The following is a 15,096-nucleotide window of genomic DNA, read 5'->3' as shown; positions in this document are numbered from 1 at the left end:
ACCACACACACACTGTGACACGCACAGGACACACACAGTGAACACACAGAAACACACACCAGTGACACAGCAGAAACACACACAGTGACACACAGAAACACATCACAGTGACACACAGAACACACACAGTTGACACACAGAAACACACACAGTGACACACGAGAAAACCACATACACACAGTGACACACAGAAACCACACACAGTGAACACACAGAAACACACACAGAAACACACACAGTTGACACACAGAAACACACACAGTGACACACAGCAAACACACACAGAACACACACAGTGACACACAGAAACACACACAGTGACACACAGAAACACACACAGTGAAACACACACAGAAACACACACAGTGACACACAGAAACACACACAGTGGACACACAGAAACACACACAGTGACACACAGAAACACACACACAGTGACACGCAGAAACACACACAGTGACACACAGAAACACACACAGTGACACACAGAAACACACACAGTGACACACAGAAAACACACACAGTGACACACAGAAACACACACAGTGACACACAGAAACACACACAGAAACACACACAGTGACACACAGAAACACACACAGTGACACACAGAAACACACACAGAAACACACACAGTGACACACAGAAACACACACAGTGACACACAGAAAACACACACAGAAACACACACAGTGACACACAGAAACACACACAGTGACACACAGAAACACACACAGTGACACACAGAAACACACACAGTGACACACAGAAAACACACACAGAAACACACACAGTGACACACAGAAACACACACAGTGGACACACAGAAACACACACAGAAACACACACAGTGACACACAGAAACACACACAGTGACACACAGAAACACACACAGTGACACACAGAAACACACACAGTGACACACAGAAACACACACAGTGACACACAGAAACACACACAGTGACACACAGAAACACACACACACTGTGACACACACAGTGACACACACAGTGACACACACAGTGACACACAGAAACACACACAGTGACACGCAGAAACACACACAGTGACACACAGAAACACACACAGTGACACACAGAAACACACACAGTGACACACAGAAACACACACAGTGACACACAGAAACACACACAGTGACACACAGAAACACACACAGTGACACACAGAAACACACACACAGAAACACACACAGTGACACACAGAAACACACACAGTGACACACAGAAACACACACAGAAACACACACAGTGACACACAGAAACACACACAGTGACACACAGAAACACACACAGAAACACACACAGTGACACACAGAACACACACAGTGACACACAGAAACACACACAGTGACACACAGAAACACACACAGTGACACACAGAAACACACACAGTGACACACAGAAACACACACACACTGTGACACACACAGTGACACACACAGTGACACACAGAAACACACACAGTGACACACAGAAACACACACAGTGACACACAGAAAACACACACAGAAACACACACAGTGACACACAGAAAACACACACAGTGACACACAGAAACACACACAGAAACACACACAGTGACACACAGAAACACACACAGTGACACACAGAAAACACACACAGAAACACACACAGTGACACACAGAAACACACACAGTGACACACAGAAACACACACAGTGACACACAGAAACACACACAGTGACACACAGAAACACACACAGAAACACACACAGTGACACACAGAAACACACACAGTGACACACAGAAACACACACAGAAACACACACAGTGACACACAGAAACACACACAGTGACACACAGAAACACACACAGTGACACACAGAAACACACACAGTGACACACAGAAACACACACAGTGACACACAGAAACACACACAGTGACACACAGAAAAAAACACACACACACACACTGTGACACACACAGTGACACACACAGTGACACACACAGTGACACACAGAAACACACACAGTGACACGCAGAAACACACACAGTGACACACAGAAACACACACAGTGACACACAGAAACACACACAGTGACACACAGAAACACACACAGTGACACACAGAAACACACACAGTGACACACAGAAACACACACAGTGACACACAGAAAACACACACAGAAACACACACAGTGACACACAGAAACACACACAGTGACACACAGAAACACACACAGAAACACAACAGTGACACACAGAAACACACACAGTGACACACAGAAAACACCACACAGAAACACACACAGTGACACACAGAAACACACACAGTGACACACAGAAACACACACAGTGACACACAGAAACACACACAGTGACACACAGAAACACACACAGTGACACACAGAAACACACACACACACACAGAAACACACACACACTGTGACACACACAGTGACACACACAGTGACACACACAGTGACACACAGAAACACACACAGTGACACACAGAAACACACACAGTGACACACAGTGACACACAGAAACACACACAGTGACACACAGAAACACACACAGAAACACACACAGTGACTCACAGAAACACACACAGTGACACACACACAGTGACACACAGAAAACACACACAGTGACACACAGAAACACACACAGTGACACACAGAAACACACACAGTGACACACAGAAACACACACAGTGACACACAGAAACACACACAGTGACACACAGAAACACACACAGTGACACACACAGTGACACACAGAAACACACACAGTGACACACAGAAACACACACAGTGACACACAGAAACACACACAGAAACACACACAGTGACACACAGAAACACACACAGTGACACACAGAAACACACACAGTGACACACAGAAACACACACAGTGACACACAGAAACACACACAGTGACACACACACAGTGACACACAGAAACACACACAGTGACACACAGAAACACACACAGGAAGCATTGATCGCACGCTAGTATGGTGACAAAAGGAGGAAAATAAACTACCTTAATAACTAGTTTTTAAACGACATGCATGAGAGAAACAACAGAGAGCCTTTAGAGAGGTTTTATTGCAGCTGTTTTGTGTCTTTTTGTGTATTTAGTGATCTTACATTACTTTGTTTGTGTTTTTATGATGTTTTTCACCTCATTTACGTACATTTTGGGTTATTTTTCATCACTTTATAGTTGTTTTGCATCTATTTCTGTTAGTGTTTCATGTCTTGATTTGACGAATATTAATTTATTAATTAAATATCCTGTGTTCAGTGGTGTCCTCCGTGCAGAGCCTTACTTCCTGAACTCAGGAAAGCTTCCATCCAGCTGGCCGGCCAGATGAAGTTCGGCACTCTGGACTGTACCATCCACCAGAACCTGTGCTCCATGGTAACACACACACACACACACACACACACACACACACACACACACACACACACACACACACACACACTCACACTCACACTCACACTCACACTCACACTCACACACACATATGGACAGAGATGGCAAAAGTACACACATCCTTTACTCAAGTAGAAGTACAGATACTCGTGTTTAAAAATACTCTGGTAAAAGTAGAAGTACTGACTAAACTTCTTTACTCAAGTAAAAGTAAAGAGGGCTTTGAAATGTACTTCAGTAAAAAGTACCCATAACTAGCAGCTGTTTTAAAGAGTACCTGACCTCCCTTTATATTAATAGAACAATAATGTCATTGTTAGCTAATGAATGTTTCCATGCTGAACAACGGCAACATGACAACGTTTTCATTGGTCCCTCTTCTTTAGAGAAGACCAGGAAATGATGGATACACGGATCGTGTTCAAATCAATAGGCACGCAATGACTCTAAATAATAATGATCACGCCACCAAACACACATTCAAACTAAAGGAACCAGCCTGTTTGGGAAATGTGAGAAGTAGAAAGTACAGGTATTAGTGTTCAACATGTAAGAAGTAGAAAGTACAGGTATTTGTGTTCAACATGTAAGAAGTAGAAAGTACAGGTATTTGGGTTCAACATGTAAGAAGTAGAAAGTACAGGTATTTGGGTTCAACATGTAAGAAGTAGAAAGTACAGGTATTTGAGTTCAACATGTAAGAAGTAGAAAGTACAGGTATTTGTGTTCAACATGTAAGAAGTAGAAAGTACAGGTATTTGTGTTCAACATGTAAGAAGTAGAAAGTACAGGTGTTTGTGTTCAACATGTAAGAAGTAGAAAGTACAGGTATTTGGGTTCAACATGTAAGAAGTAAAAGTAAAAAGTCCTCAGAAAAATAAGTAGTGGAGTAAAGTACTGATACCAGAAACATGTACTTAAGTACATAAACAAAGTATTTGTACTCCACTACTTCCCACCTCTGCATATATGGACCAATCATTATGAATGAATCAGACTCAAGTTGGTGTGTGTGTGTGTGTGTGTGTGTGTGTGTGTGTGTGTGTGTGTGTGTGTGTGTGTGTGTGTGTGTGTGTGTGTGTGTGTGTGTGGTGTGTGTGTGTGTGTGTGTGTGTGTGTGTGTGTGTGTGTGTGTGTGTGTGTGTGTGTGTGTGTGTGTGTGTGTGTGTGTGTGTGTGTGTGTGTGTGTGTTCCTCAGTATAACATCCAGGCGTACCCCACCACCGTGATCTTTAACGGCTCCTCAGTTCATGAGTATGAAGGACAGCATTCAGCCGACGGCATCCTGGAGTTCATACAGGTACAAATACAACACGATACACACTTCTTTCTTCTTCTACTGCTTCCTCTGCTCACAGGAAGTCATTCTTACTTCAGGTGCTCCAATCACAATTTAAAGCCTTATTTATTTCTAACTTTTCCTGCATTGTATTTGAAATTGAATGCATTTACAGCAGCAGTATTGTCACTCTCTCTTTGAGACCCAACCACACCTGCAGTGAAGCTGTTCAATAGTGTTCACCGTACTCACATCTCACTGCTGCTACCTTCCCAATATGTGCTTTAGAGCAGCGGTTCCCAACCTTTTTCAACTCGGGGCCAACTTAAGAATCACATTTTTTTTCGCGGCCCACATTCAACCATAAACAATAGAGAGGCGAAGTCCCTCCCTTTCCGGTTGAGCTCCATGGGACCTTATTTCAGAAAAAGTATGTATTGAAGTCAATGGGGAGAGAAAGATTATCTTTCCATCCCGTTTGAATTGAGCCACGAATTACACACATGATGTTTGTCAATTTAAAAGATAATTGCAAGTCAAAAAAATAAAAATGTGTCGTAAAACTGTGAAGTAACACTTTTGTTTGTGTGAAACCGCTCAATGAACTACCTCTCCCGTCTCGCACCACACACCAAGACGGCCGTCACGTTGGCACATTTCACTTCTTTCTTTCAGAATGAGGCGAAAAGTATAAAAAGAGGTGAAAATCACTCCAAGTCTGGGCATGTTGAGAGCTGTACATACACACAAGGGGAGTTAGTCGGTTCCTAAGAGCCAGCATGCGGGACCGGGACTCTGGGATTTGTAGTCTTTCTAGTTGCGTATTTTTCATAGTCTTATATTTCAACAGTTTTACGACAAACTGTGACTTTTTTGACATGGAAATTATTTTTTAAGATTGACAAACATATGTTTCCACACAAATCATGTTTTGCAAATTATTTGGCGGCAAATATTGAATTTACATTTACACCCTTTCATATTTTATTTAGGCTTTTAGATGAAGACCGCACTCAGTTAATAAATACAACTATTCTTCTGGATAAAATACATATTTTTAAAAGTCAATCAAGGAGTAATCTTCATTTAAGGGGTTTGAAGAGTAGATTACAAATACCATTTATTTTGGAAACAATCTTTATTTCTTCCGTTTTTGTTTAGTTCTTGTCTGAGATGGGAATGTTATCTCTTATATGTTAATGTTATGTCCATGTTTGTGTCTTTAGCCTGTACAAAATATTAAATAATTATTTGGCGGCCCAATTGCAATACCTTCGCGGACCACTAGGGGGCCACGGCCCACAGGTTGGGAACCGCTGGTTTAACCTACAACAGGTTGCATCCTCACTCTGTAAAGAAGAAGTATTCTCTCTGTGTCTCTGCAGGACCTGGTGAACCCGTCTGTGATGGTTCTGGATCCAGACAGCTTCAACGAGCGAGTGAAAGGTAAACAAACCCTTTGTGCTTCCAGAGGCCTGTACTACGAAGCTGGTTCAACCTAACCTGGATATGTTTGAGTTAGCCGGTTGGCCCAATCCAAAACATACGCGCTCTGGCTAAACTGTACTACGACGCTGGTTATCAAGTGGATCGCTCAAGCCAGCCGTGTCCTATCTAGTTAGGTGCGCGTTCACATGAAAGGGGTGGTATTTGGAGCATTCGACCAATCACAAACATGGACAAGCGTACTGACAGCGCAGCGTCATACTTCCTGAATGAAAAGTCAACTATAATATTAGTCAAATATGAAGAAGTTAAACTTTAAACATCCATGACTTAAACACTTTATCCAGGATCAAAGCCACATAGCTGCACCTGCAAGGTGAATACAGCTGGTAAAAGAAAAAGTGTTTGAATGCGTACATTAACAGGTTTATGAAATCACTGCCCCGTCCAAGACACGAGTGGATCTGACTTTAATTACATTTGACTCGAGTGTTTCGTCAACTTAATGTGTCGCTTAAAATAATACTTCTGCATCCAGTATGTGACACTGTGAGTGTTGCACGGCCAGATACGGCTCAGCTGACTCAGATAAGGAAATATATGATACATTATGATGTGATATGATATGAATGATAATGGGACACATCGACGTCTGCACTCACAGTGCCGCGGACTGTACGTAATGTTACTCTGATCCGGTTACTTATGTTGTGGCAGATATTTAAGTAAGCTTTCTTAACGCTAATATTATAATAGTCAGATTGCTCTGAAGATGGGAGGGGATATTCTATTAATTTTCACGTTCACACAGTCAGTTGATTTTGGCCGGCCGTCTTTCCTGCAACGGCAGTTTTTCTGTATTTCCTCTATCCTGTAATATGAATTGATCGCTTTAAACTCCGCACACGGAGCTCTGATTGGTCAGCAGGCGGTGCTTTCACTGACTTGATCTCTTAGCCTGCAACCTAACCTGCTCCCGAGGAGGTTTGCCGCTCAGCATAAGTTACCATGGAGATCTAGCCCGCTTAAAAGAGAACCAGCGTCGTAGGACCGGAAAGCCCGAGTTTTCCCTGAAGTCAGCCGCTAAGCGAAAATCCGGCTTCGTAGTACAGGGGCCTGGCCTGTTGGTGGTCAGGTTGCCTTTACCCTTGTTTTTATCTAGTTTTGCATCTTTTTGGAGTTGTATTGTTCCATTTTAATAGATATTTTAATGAACGCAGGACAAAAACACAATAATCACATTATTTTTGGGGAATTTTATAATTTTTTAATATATGATTGTTGTTTTATTGCTTGATCTTAATGTGACTTTTACTATATGTATTTGTTGTCCTTTTGTACTGCCTCTGTAAAGCGACTTTGAGCACCTGTAAAATACATTTATTATTATTATTATTATTATTAAAGTACTTGTAGTGAAAAACCAGAGACGGAAACCTTTTTAAATTCACGCTCAAAGAAATATTTGAGATCCCAGCTCTCAGTTGAGAATTTGCCCGGAGGAAAGGTTAACGTTCAGATAATTCTGCCTCTTTTTGGACTCATACTCTGAGCCTGACCTGAACCTGACATGTGGCCAGTTCATTCAAGTAAACACTTTCAAGTCAATGTTTTGCGTATTTAAACAAACATGTTGCAGCTGCAAAATGTTTCAACGAACAGAGAGCGCAGACATTTATTTTGAAACCAGTTTGATTTACAGATAAGCTGCGTGTTGTCTCCAGTTCTCGGGGTCTCAGTATGCAGCCTGTGTGTCTTTAAAACCCACTACTCCAGTATGTTTACTACCACTGTTGTTGTTTATTATTCTAAAGAGCCTCTGTGTTGTTGTCTCAGGTCGAGGGGGGGGGCAGCTCTGGGCGGTGGATTTCTACGCTCCGTGGTGCGGACCCTGCCAGGCTCTGATCCCCGAGTGGAGACGCATGGCCAGGGTACACACACACACACACACACTCACACTCACACTCACACTCACACTCACACTCACACTCACACTCACACACACACTCACACTCACACACACACACACACACACACACACACACTAAATCCACTAAACCCTGTCTGCCTCCCTTCAGATGCTCTCTGGTCAGATTCAGGTGGGCTCGGTGGATTGTAAACGTTTCCAGACGTTCTGTCAGACTCAGGGAGTGAGAGCGTACCCTGAGATCCGCCTGTACCTCGGAGACCCCCGCAACGCAGACCGCTACACGTACGTAACACACCTCAAACACACTCAACACACCTCAAACACACTCATTCTGTATGTAACACACACTTAAAACATTGATACTGTATAAGAAACCTATGAAACACACTTTAAAACACTGAATTTGTAAGTACTGACACTCTGCAGTGCATGTTGGGAGCATCGTGACACTACTTTGTCACACTTGTGCTCCGATTGGCTAGAGCTCCAACACATTGTACGTGATAGGCTAAGGGGCGGGACAGCTAACCAATCAGAGCAGACTGGGCTCTGGTTTCAGACAGAGGGTGAAAAGAGGTGCTGCAGCACAGGCAGTATGAGAGAATAACATTGTGGAGGATTTAAAATGAGGTGTGTGTGTGTGTGTGTGTGTGTGTGTGTGTGTGTGTGTGTGTGTGTGTGTGTGTGTGTGTGTGTGTGTGTTGTGTGTGTGTGTGTGTGTGTGTGTGTGTGTGTGGTGTGTGTGTGTGTGTGTGTGTGTGTGTGTGTGTGTGTGTGTGTGTGTGTGTGTGTGTGTGTGTGTGTGTGTGGTGTGTGGTTGTGTGTGTGTGTGTGTGTGTGTGTGTGTGTGTGTGTGTCCTCAGGACTTATAATGGCTGGCACAGAGACGCACACTCTCTGAGATCCTGGGCCCTGAGGTGAGAAACTTTTCAGCGTCTTATTACTATATCATCAAAGAATCAACAATAGTGTTTATGTGTATTCTTGTAGTTATTGATCGTGTGTGTGTGTGTGTGTGTAGCTCTCTCCCCAGGGTGTCAGTGGATCTCTCTCCAGACTCCTTCAGGTCTCAGGTTCTGTCGGGTCAGGATCACTGGGTTCTGGACTTCTACGCTCCGTGGTGCGGACCCTGCCAACACTTCGCCCCCGAGTTTGAAATCCTGGCTCGGGTGAGAACACACCATCTTATCTAATCTTTAAGTTTCAAGTTTCAAGGCTTCATCATCATGAGCTCAGCAGCTACAGGGTAGATATCTCAATGACAAACTGAAGTCCCAGGCTCCTCCAACAGAGCAACATGAATATATTTAGGACATAGAACAGATGAAACAGAAATAGTGCTATACGAGTAAATGGAATGATACAGGATACTTTAAAATGCTTATAGAAACATGTGAACGTTAAATTAAATGGCGTGTGTGTGTGTGTGTGTGTGTGTGTGTGTGTGTGTGTGTGTGTGTGTGTGTGTGTGTGTGTGTGTGTGTGTGTGTGTGTGTGTGTGTGTGTGGTGTGTGTGTGTGTGTGTGTGTGTGTGTGTGTGTGTGTGTGTGTGTGTGTGTGTGTGTGTGTGTGTGTGTGTGTGGTGTGTGTGTGTGTGTGTGTGTGTGTGTGTGTGTGTGTGTGTGTGTGTGTGTGTGTGTGTGTGTGTGTGTGTGTGTGTGTGTGTGTGTGTGTGTGTGTGTGTGCAGTCTCTTAAAGGGAGGGTCCGAGCAGGGAAAGTTGACTGTCAGGCTCACCATCAGACCTGTCAATCAGCCGGGATCACAGCTTACCCCACCGTCAGATTCTACCCATACCTGGGGACACGGAGGGTAAACAAACACACACACACACACACACACACACACACACACACACACACACACACACACACACACACACACACACACACACACACACACACACACACACCGTATTGAAAATCAAATGCTTTAACTTTTGCTTCATTTATGAGAGGATGATTTGGATGTGTGTTTTGGCAGCATGAACACAGCGGGGAGTACATCAATAGCCGCGATGCTAACGTGATCGATGACATCATCACACAGCGACTACAGAAGCTGGCGCCACGGTTACAAAACAAAAACAAGGTGAGTCTCCGTTCAGGTCAAATCTAAAAAGAAATCGGAAACATTTCAAATCCGACCGATGTTTTACATTTTTTTTTCTCTCCGTAGGACGAGCTCTGATGACCTCATGGTGCTGCTGTGAGAGAGAGAGAGCAGCAGTCTGATTGGACGAGGAGGGACAGCGGTGGATATGATTGGTCCAGCACAATGACCAGTCAGGGAACACTCCTTAAGAAGACCTCAGCTATAACACACACACACACACACACACACACACACACACACACACACACACACACACACACACACACACACACACACACACACACACACACGGACCGTTTCCTGCTGTGTTGACTGTACTGAACACTTTTTTGCCTTTTTGTTTTTTATTTTTGTCTCCATTGTTTGTATTTACTCTATGAAGTAAAACTGGAGGACACTGTATACTGGACTTGTTACTGAGAAACACACACACACACACACACACACACACACACACACACACACTCCGACACACACTCCTGTTGGCGTAGTGTTGTATTTTATTGTACATGTAGAAACCTTCTGAATAAAATGGTGTTTCTGTTAAATTATTTAAACAGTCACATCACTTTTACAAACTTTACTCCAGTTTTCATCATTTTTTAATACAAATATCTCCAAAATGTTCATTAAAAACTGAAGAAATTAGGCTTTTAATAAATAAATGGCCAACTATTCTGTTCATTGTTTAAGCAAAAATGCAAAAATTCACTCTCTAGTTGCTGTTTTATGAAATGAGGACATTTATATTGGACATTAAGTGAAATGCTATACTGATTATTCTGAGATAATGTACTAAAGTGACCCCTTTAATAGAAAGACTGCAGACCCCTGAAGTGTGTCATGGTTGTGTGATTCCAGTTGAACCAGCAGGGGTCACTGTTGCTCTGTTGAGAGAAACAACCCAATCCACTTTATTTCTAAAAACAGAGGGTTTGCCAAAGTGCTTCACAACGAACATAACATTACAACAAAATATAATATTAGAATAGATACAAGGCACATAAAGGCTATGGACAGACAATACATTTGACATGAGGGGGGGGGGGGGGGGGAAACCCAGGAAGAAACTGAACTCTGGAGCTTTTACAAGAGTGAGTTTCAACACAACACTGCGGACATTATGATATACATCACACTGTTCAATGGTAAACACTTTATAGAGGGGGCTGCTGAGCTGCTGCTGGGTTGGATGGTTGGAAGAGCAGCCGGCTGGATTGAAAACCATTGCACTCTGTTTTAGTTTAGTGTATTTCCCCATTGATCAACTGCCACAGAAAACAGTAAATGGAGCAGCTTTAGCCAACATTGATCATTTCCAGCTGTTGTCCCCGGCCAGATGATAATAGACAGCTTTTTGAAATCAACACATCAACAGCATTAGTTAGAAAGAAAGGATGAAAGACAAGTAGATAGAGGCGAAAGGACCAAAGAGAACAATACAATGCAAACAACACACGTTACTACGTACATGTCACATATAGCACGTCACAATCACACAACAGAAACCAGGGCTCCATGATCACAACATGTAACACACACATCCAACACAGACGAGTGTGACACTGAAGTCATAAGGCACTATGGTCCAGGCTTTTGATGAGATTAAGGGAAAGAACAGGGAGTTTGACTTTCTGTATTTGGAGGAAAGTATATATATACATATTGTAAGGGGCTGAGACGCAGGGTAGTGGGAGGCGCCTACATTCCCAACAGGTGGCGCCACCCTCTCCCAATTAGCAGTATTGGGAGCAGGTGTGGAGACCCACACACCTGGTGCTATTCACTCCCTCAAGGGAGACAAAGCACCCAGAGTTGCTCAGTTGTGTGAGGCACATGGAGGGAGCAGGAGGCTCCCAGTGTAAGGAAACGTGTTGCTAAGTCGGTTAGCGGCCCGGCTACGTTAGCCTTTGTTCTTTGGAAGGTATTTTTGAGTTTGATAGCAATAAAGCCTTTTTTGGATTTGAACACTGCCTCTGTCGTGATTGCTGCACTACCACTTTCCTCTTCATCTGCCCAGTCCGGTTACAATATATATATGTTTTTGTTTTGGAGCACGATCTCTGTGTATGTGAGGGAGAAGACTCTTAACTGGTGGCTGAATGTTGGCCTCAGTCTGCAGTGAAATGCAAAAACACAAGAACATGTTGGACAAAACAGTGACAACAACTTCAGAGAATTTAAGACCACAACCAGATAGTGCTACACAAAACTAGGCCTACAACACGCCAAACCGGGGGTTAAAGATCAACAGATATTGGACCAAACCAGGGCTAGAACATGAGAAACTGGAAAATGTGTTGGAAATAAAGAGGTAGCTAGACTAAGCTTGTCAATGTTATTTTTAGAATGATTTTAAATGATAATAGTACTCGAAAAGTTGAATGATCACCCGATTATTACTATTCATCATGATAAGGATATATATAAATAATAAACCAAACCAGGGCAAAAACCCCAATGAGTACTTGACCAAAACAAGGATAAAATACCATAGAATCTATAACCAAACCAGGGCGAAAACACCGGGCAATATTAGACCAAAACCAGGGCTAAAGAACAAGTCAATATTAGACCAAAACCAGGGCCAAAGAACAAGTCAATATTAGACCAAAACCAGGGCTAAACAACAAGTCAATATTAGACCAAAACCAGGGCTAAACAACAAGTCAATATTAGACCAAAACCAGGGCTAAAGAACAAGTCAAAATTAGACCAAACTGGTACAGAAACACAAGAACATGTTGAACAAAACAGTGACTGCAACACACGAGAATCTAAGAGCACTCAGGGCAGAAACACAACAAATACTGGATGCAACCAGGGTTAAAACCTGACTTGAGTACTGGACCAAACTAGGACAATTACAGCCATCAAACCGGGGCTTTAAGATTGTCAAATATTGGACCAAACTATGACTTAAAACTGCAATAAATATTGGACCAAACCACCAATGAAAACTACACAAATCACTAGAAATGGTGGACTGTACCAGCGCTAAAACACCAACAGGACAGAAGACCAACCCAAGGCTAAAACACCAGTAAGTATTGTATCAAAAGAGGGCTGAAACACTGTTGGAAACCACCCAAACTGGGGCTAAACCACTGAACCAGGAGAAAACAAACCTACAGTGGAAATATTCTGCTAAAACACCACATCTTAAAAAATGTTCCCCCGTACTGTAATTATCTGAATGACCTTCATGTACTTTCCACTTCTGAGTATTATAGGATCAGGACATTTCTGTATATCCCTCCCTCCCTTCCTCACCCTCCCTCCTCCTTCCCTCCTTCCTCCTTCTCTCCCTGTGTTTTGTGGGCAGCTGGAGGTCAGCATTGACGCAGCATTGCTCCATAAACCACTGAAACCACTGGAACCACTGGAACCACTTACTGTGTGTTAGGCTCTATTGTTTCATGATGTGAAATGGAGCGAGTTGGACAAACACTGGCCAAGGTATTGTGGGAACCAACCTGGTGTTACTGAGTGTGTGTGTGTGTGTGTGTGTGTGTGTGTGTGTGTGTGTGTGTGTGTGTGTGTGTGTGTGTGTGTGTGTGTGTGTGTGTGTGTGTGTGTGTGTGTGTGTGTGTGTGTGTGTGTGTGTGTGTGTGTGTGTGTAGCTCTGCTTGTGCGTGTTTGTGTTGGATAACAAGGGTTTTCTGTTTCTCCGATCAACAGATGTGAAGTTTCACACGGCCGATCAACAACAACCACGTTTTTGTTTTTCTAAACACTTTGTACATAGAACAACAATTGACCAAAGTTGGAAATGGACCCTAGATGCACTAAGTAATGGACCAAACCATGGCAAAATACTCAATATTTGACAAAACAACAGAATATCTGACCGAACCAGGGCTAAACCTCCAGAGAATATTTGGTCACCAAACCAATGTGTACTGGGCAAACCAGGGCTAGAACAAAGCAGCATAATGGACCAAACAGGGATAATATGCCAACAAAACCCAGTGCTAAAGCTCCACCAAATATTGGACCAAACCAGGGCTAAAACACCATTAAAAGAAATGGACCAAATCAGACATACCACATTTTTTTGGACCGAACCAGGGCTTAAACACCATAGAGTATTGGACCCCAAAAGGGCTAAATCACCACAAAACATTGGATCTAATCAGGGCTAAAACACCAGTGAATACTATACTAAACCAATGCAAAAACAGGGCTGAAACACCATTAACTAACTGACCAAACCAGGGCTAAATTACCACAGAATATAAGGCCCCCAATTATAGTATAGAACCAGAGATCAACACCAATGAATACTGGACAACACTGCAGATTGTTAGACTTAAGCAGCGCTAAAAAGAAACACGAAACACCACCAGAGAATTGGATTAAAACACAACTAAACACCAATGAGGCCTGAACCAAACAAGGGCTACAGCCATACACAACGTTGGATCAAACAAGGGCTGTAAATAAGATGAAAATGAGGCAAAATCTGAGCTAAAAACACCACAGAACACTGAGCTAAAGTAAAGTATTGGACTGGCGTTCTCTGCTTCTTAATTTCGTGTCAATGCGTGTTTTCTGCCTCCTTTCCGCCCTCTAGTGTTGAATCAGGACTCCCTGCAGCTTTAACGCAGCTCAGTCCTATTCTGTGTGTTTCAGTATGTGCTGTGTCAGCATTCAGCAACATGAATAGATCCACTATAGAGACTGCATGAACACACACACCTTTTACCAACACCAGGTGTGTTTTCAGTCAGTCAACATGCAGGAGAGAAGAGGAGGAGAGAGGAGGAGGAGGAGGATAAGGAGGTGTAATAGCAGTAAATCCACAAAAACATTTTTCTCTTCTCTCTCATGGAAACTGCAGCTGAGAAAACACTGCTGCAAATTAGTAGGCAGGAACTACTGGAAACATGCCTACAC

General features: G+C 42.9%; 1 protein-coding gene across 1 annotated transcript in view; it reads left to right on the top strand.

Annotated features, from left to right (window-relative positions):
- The window catches only part of dnajc10 (DnaJ (Hsp40) homolog, subfamily C, member 10), a 44,256-nt gene extending 33,476 nt beyond the window's left edge, over positions 1–10,780 (top strand). Inside the window, exons 16-25 of the mRNA XM_034123666.1 lie at positions 3,294–3,410; positions 4,627–4,728; positions 6,093–6,153; positions 7,990–8,084; positions 8,232–8,365; positions 8,947–9,000; positions 9,105–9,252; positions 9,772–9,894; positions 10,066–10,173; positions 10,261–10,780. Of these exons, the coding sequence (XP_033979557.1) occupies positions 3,294–3,410; positions 4,627–4,728; positions 6,093–6,153; positions 7,990–8,084; positions 8,232–8,365; positions 8,947–9,000; positions 9,105–9,252; positions 9,772–9,894; positions 10,066–10,173; positions 10,261–10,272 (954 nt within the window). The 3' untranslated portion in view covers positions 10,273–10,780. The remainder of the gene's footprint in view (positions 1–3,293; positions 3,411–4,626; positions 4,729–6,092; positions 6,154–7,989; positions 8,085–8,231; positions 8,366–8,946; positions 9,001–9,104; positions 9,253–9,771; positions 9,895–10,065; positions 10,174–10,260) is intronic.
- Positions 10,781–15,096: the final 4,316 nt, after the last annotated feature.

This window comes from Trematomus bernacchii, unplaced genomic scaffold (assembly GCF_902827165.1).
Source record: "Trematomus bernacchii unplaced genomic scaffold, fTreBer1.1, whole genome shotgun sequence".
NCBI lineage: Eukaryota > Metazoa > Chordata > Actinopteri > Perciformes > Nototheniidae > Trematomus > Trematomus bernacchii.
The sequence above is the reverse complement of the archived record's forward strand: the minus strand, read 5'-3'. Positions and strand labels throughout refer to the sequence as shown.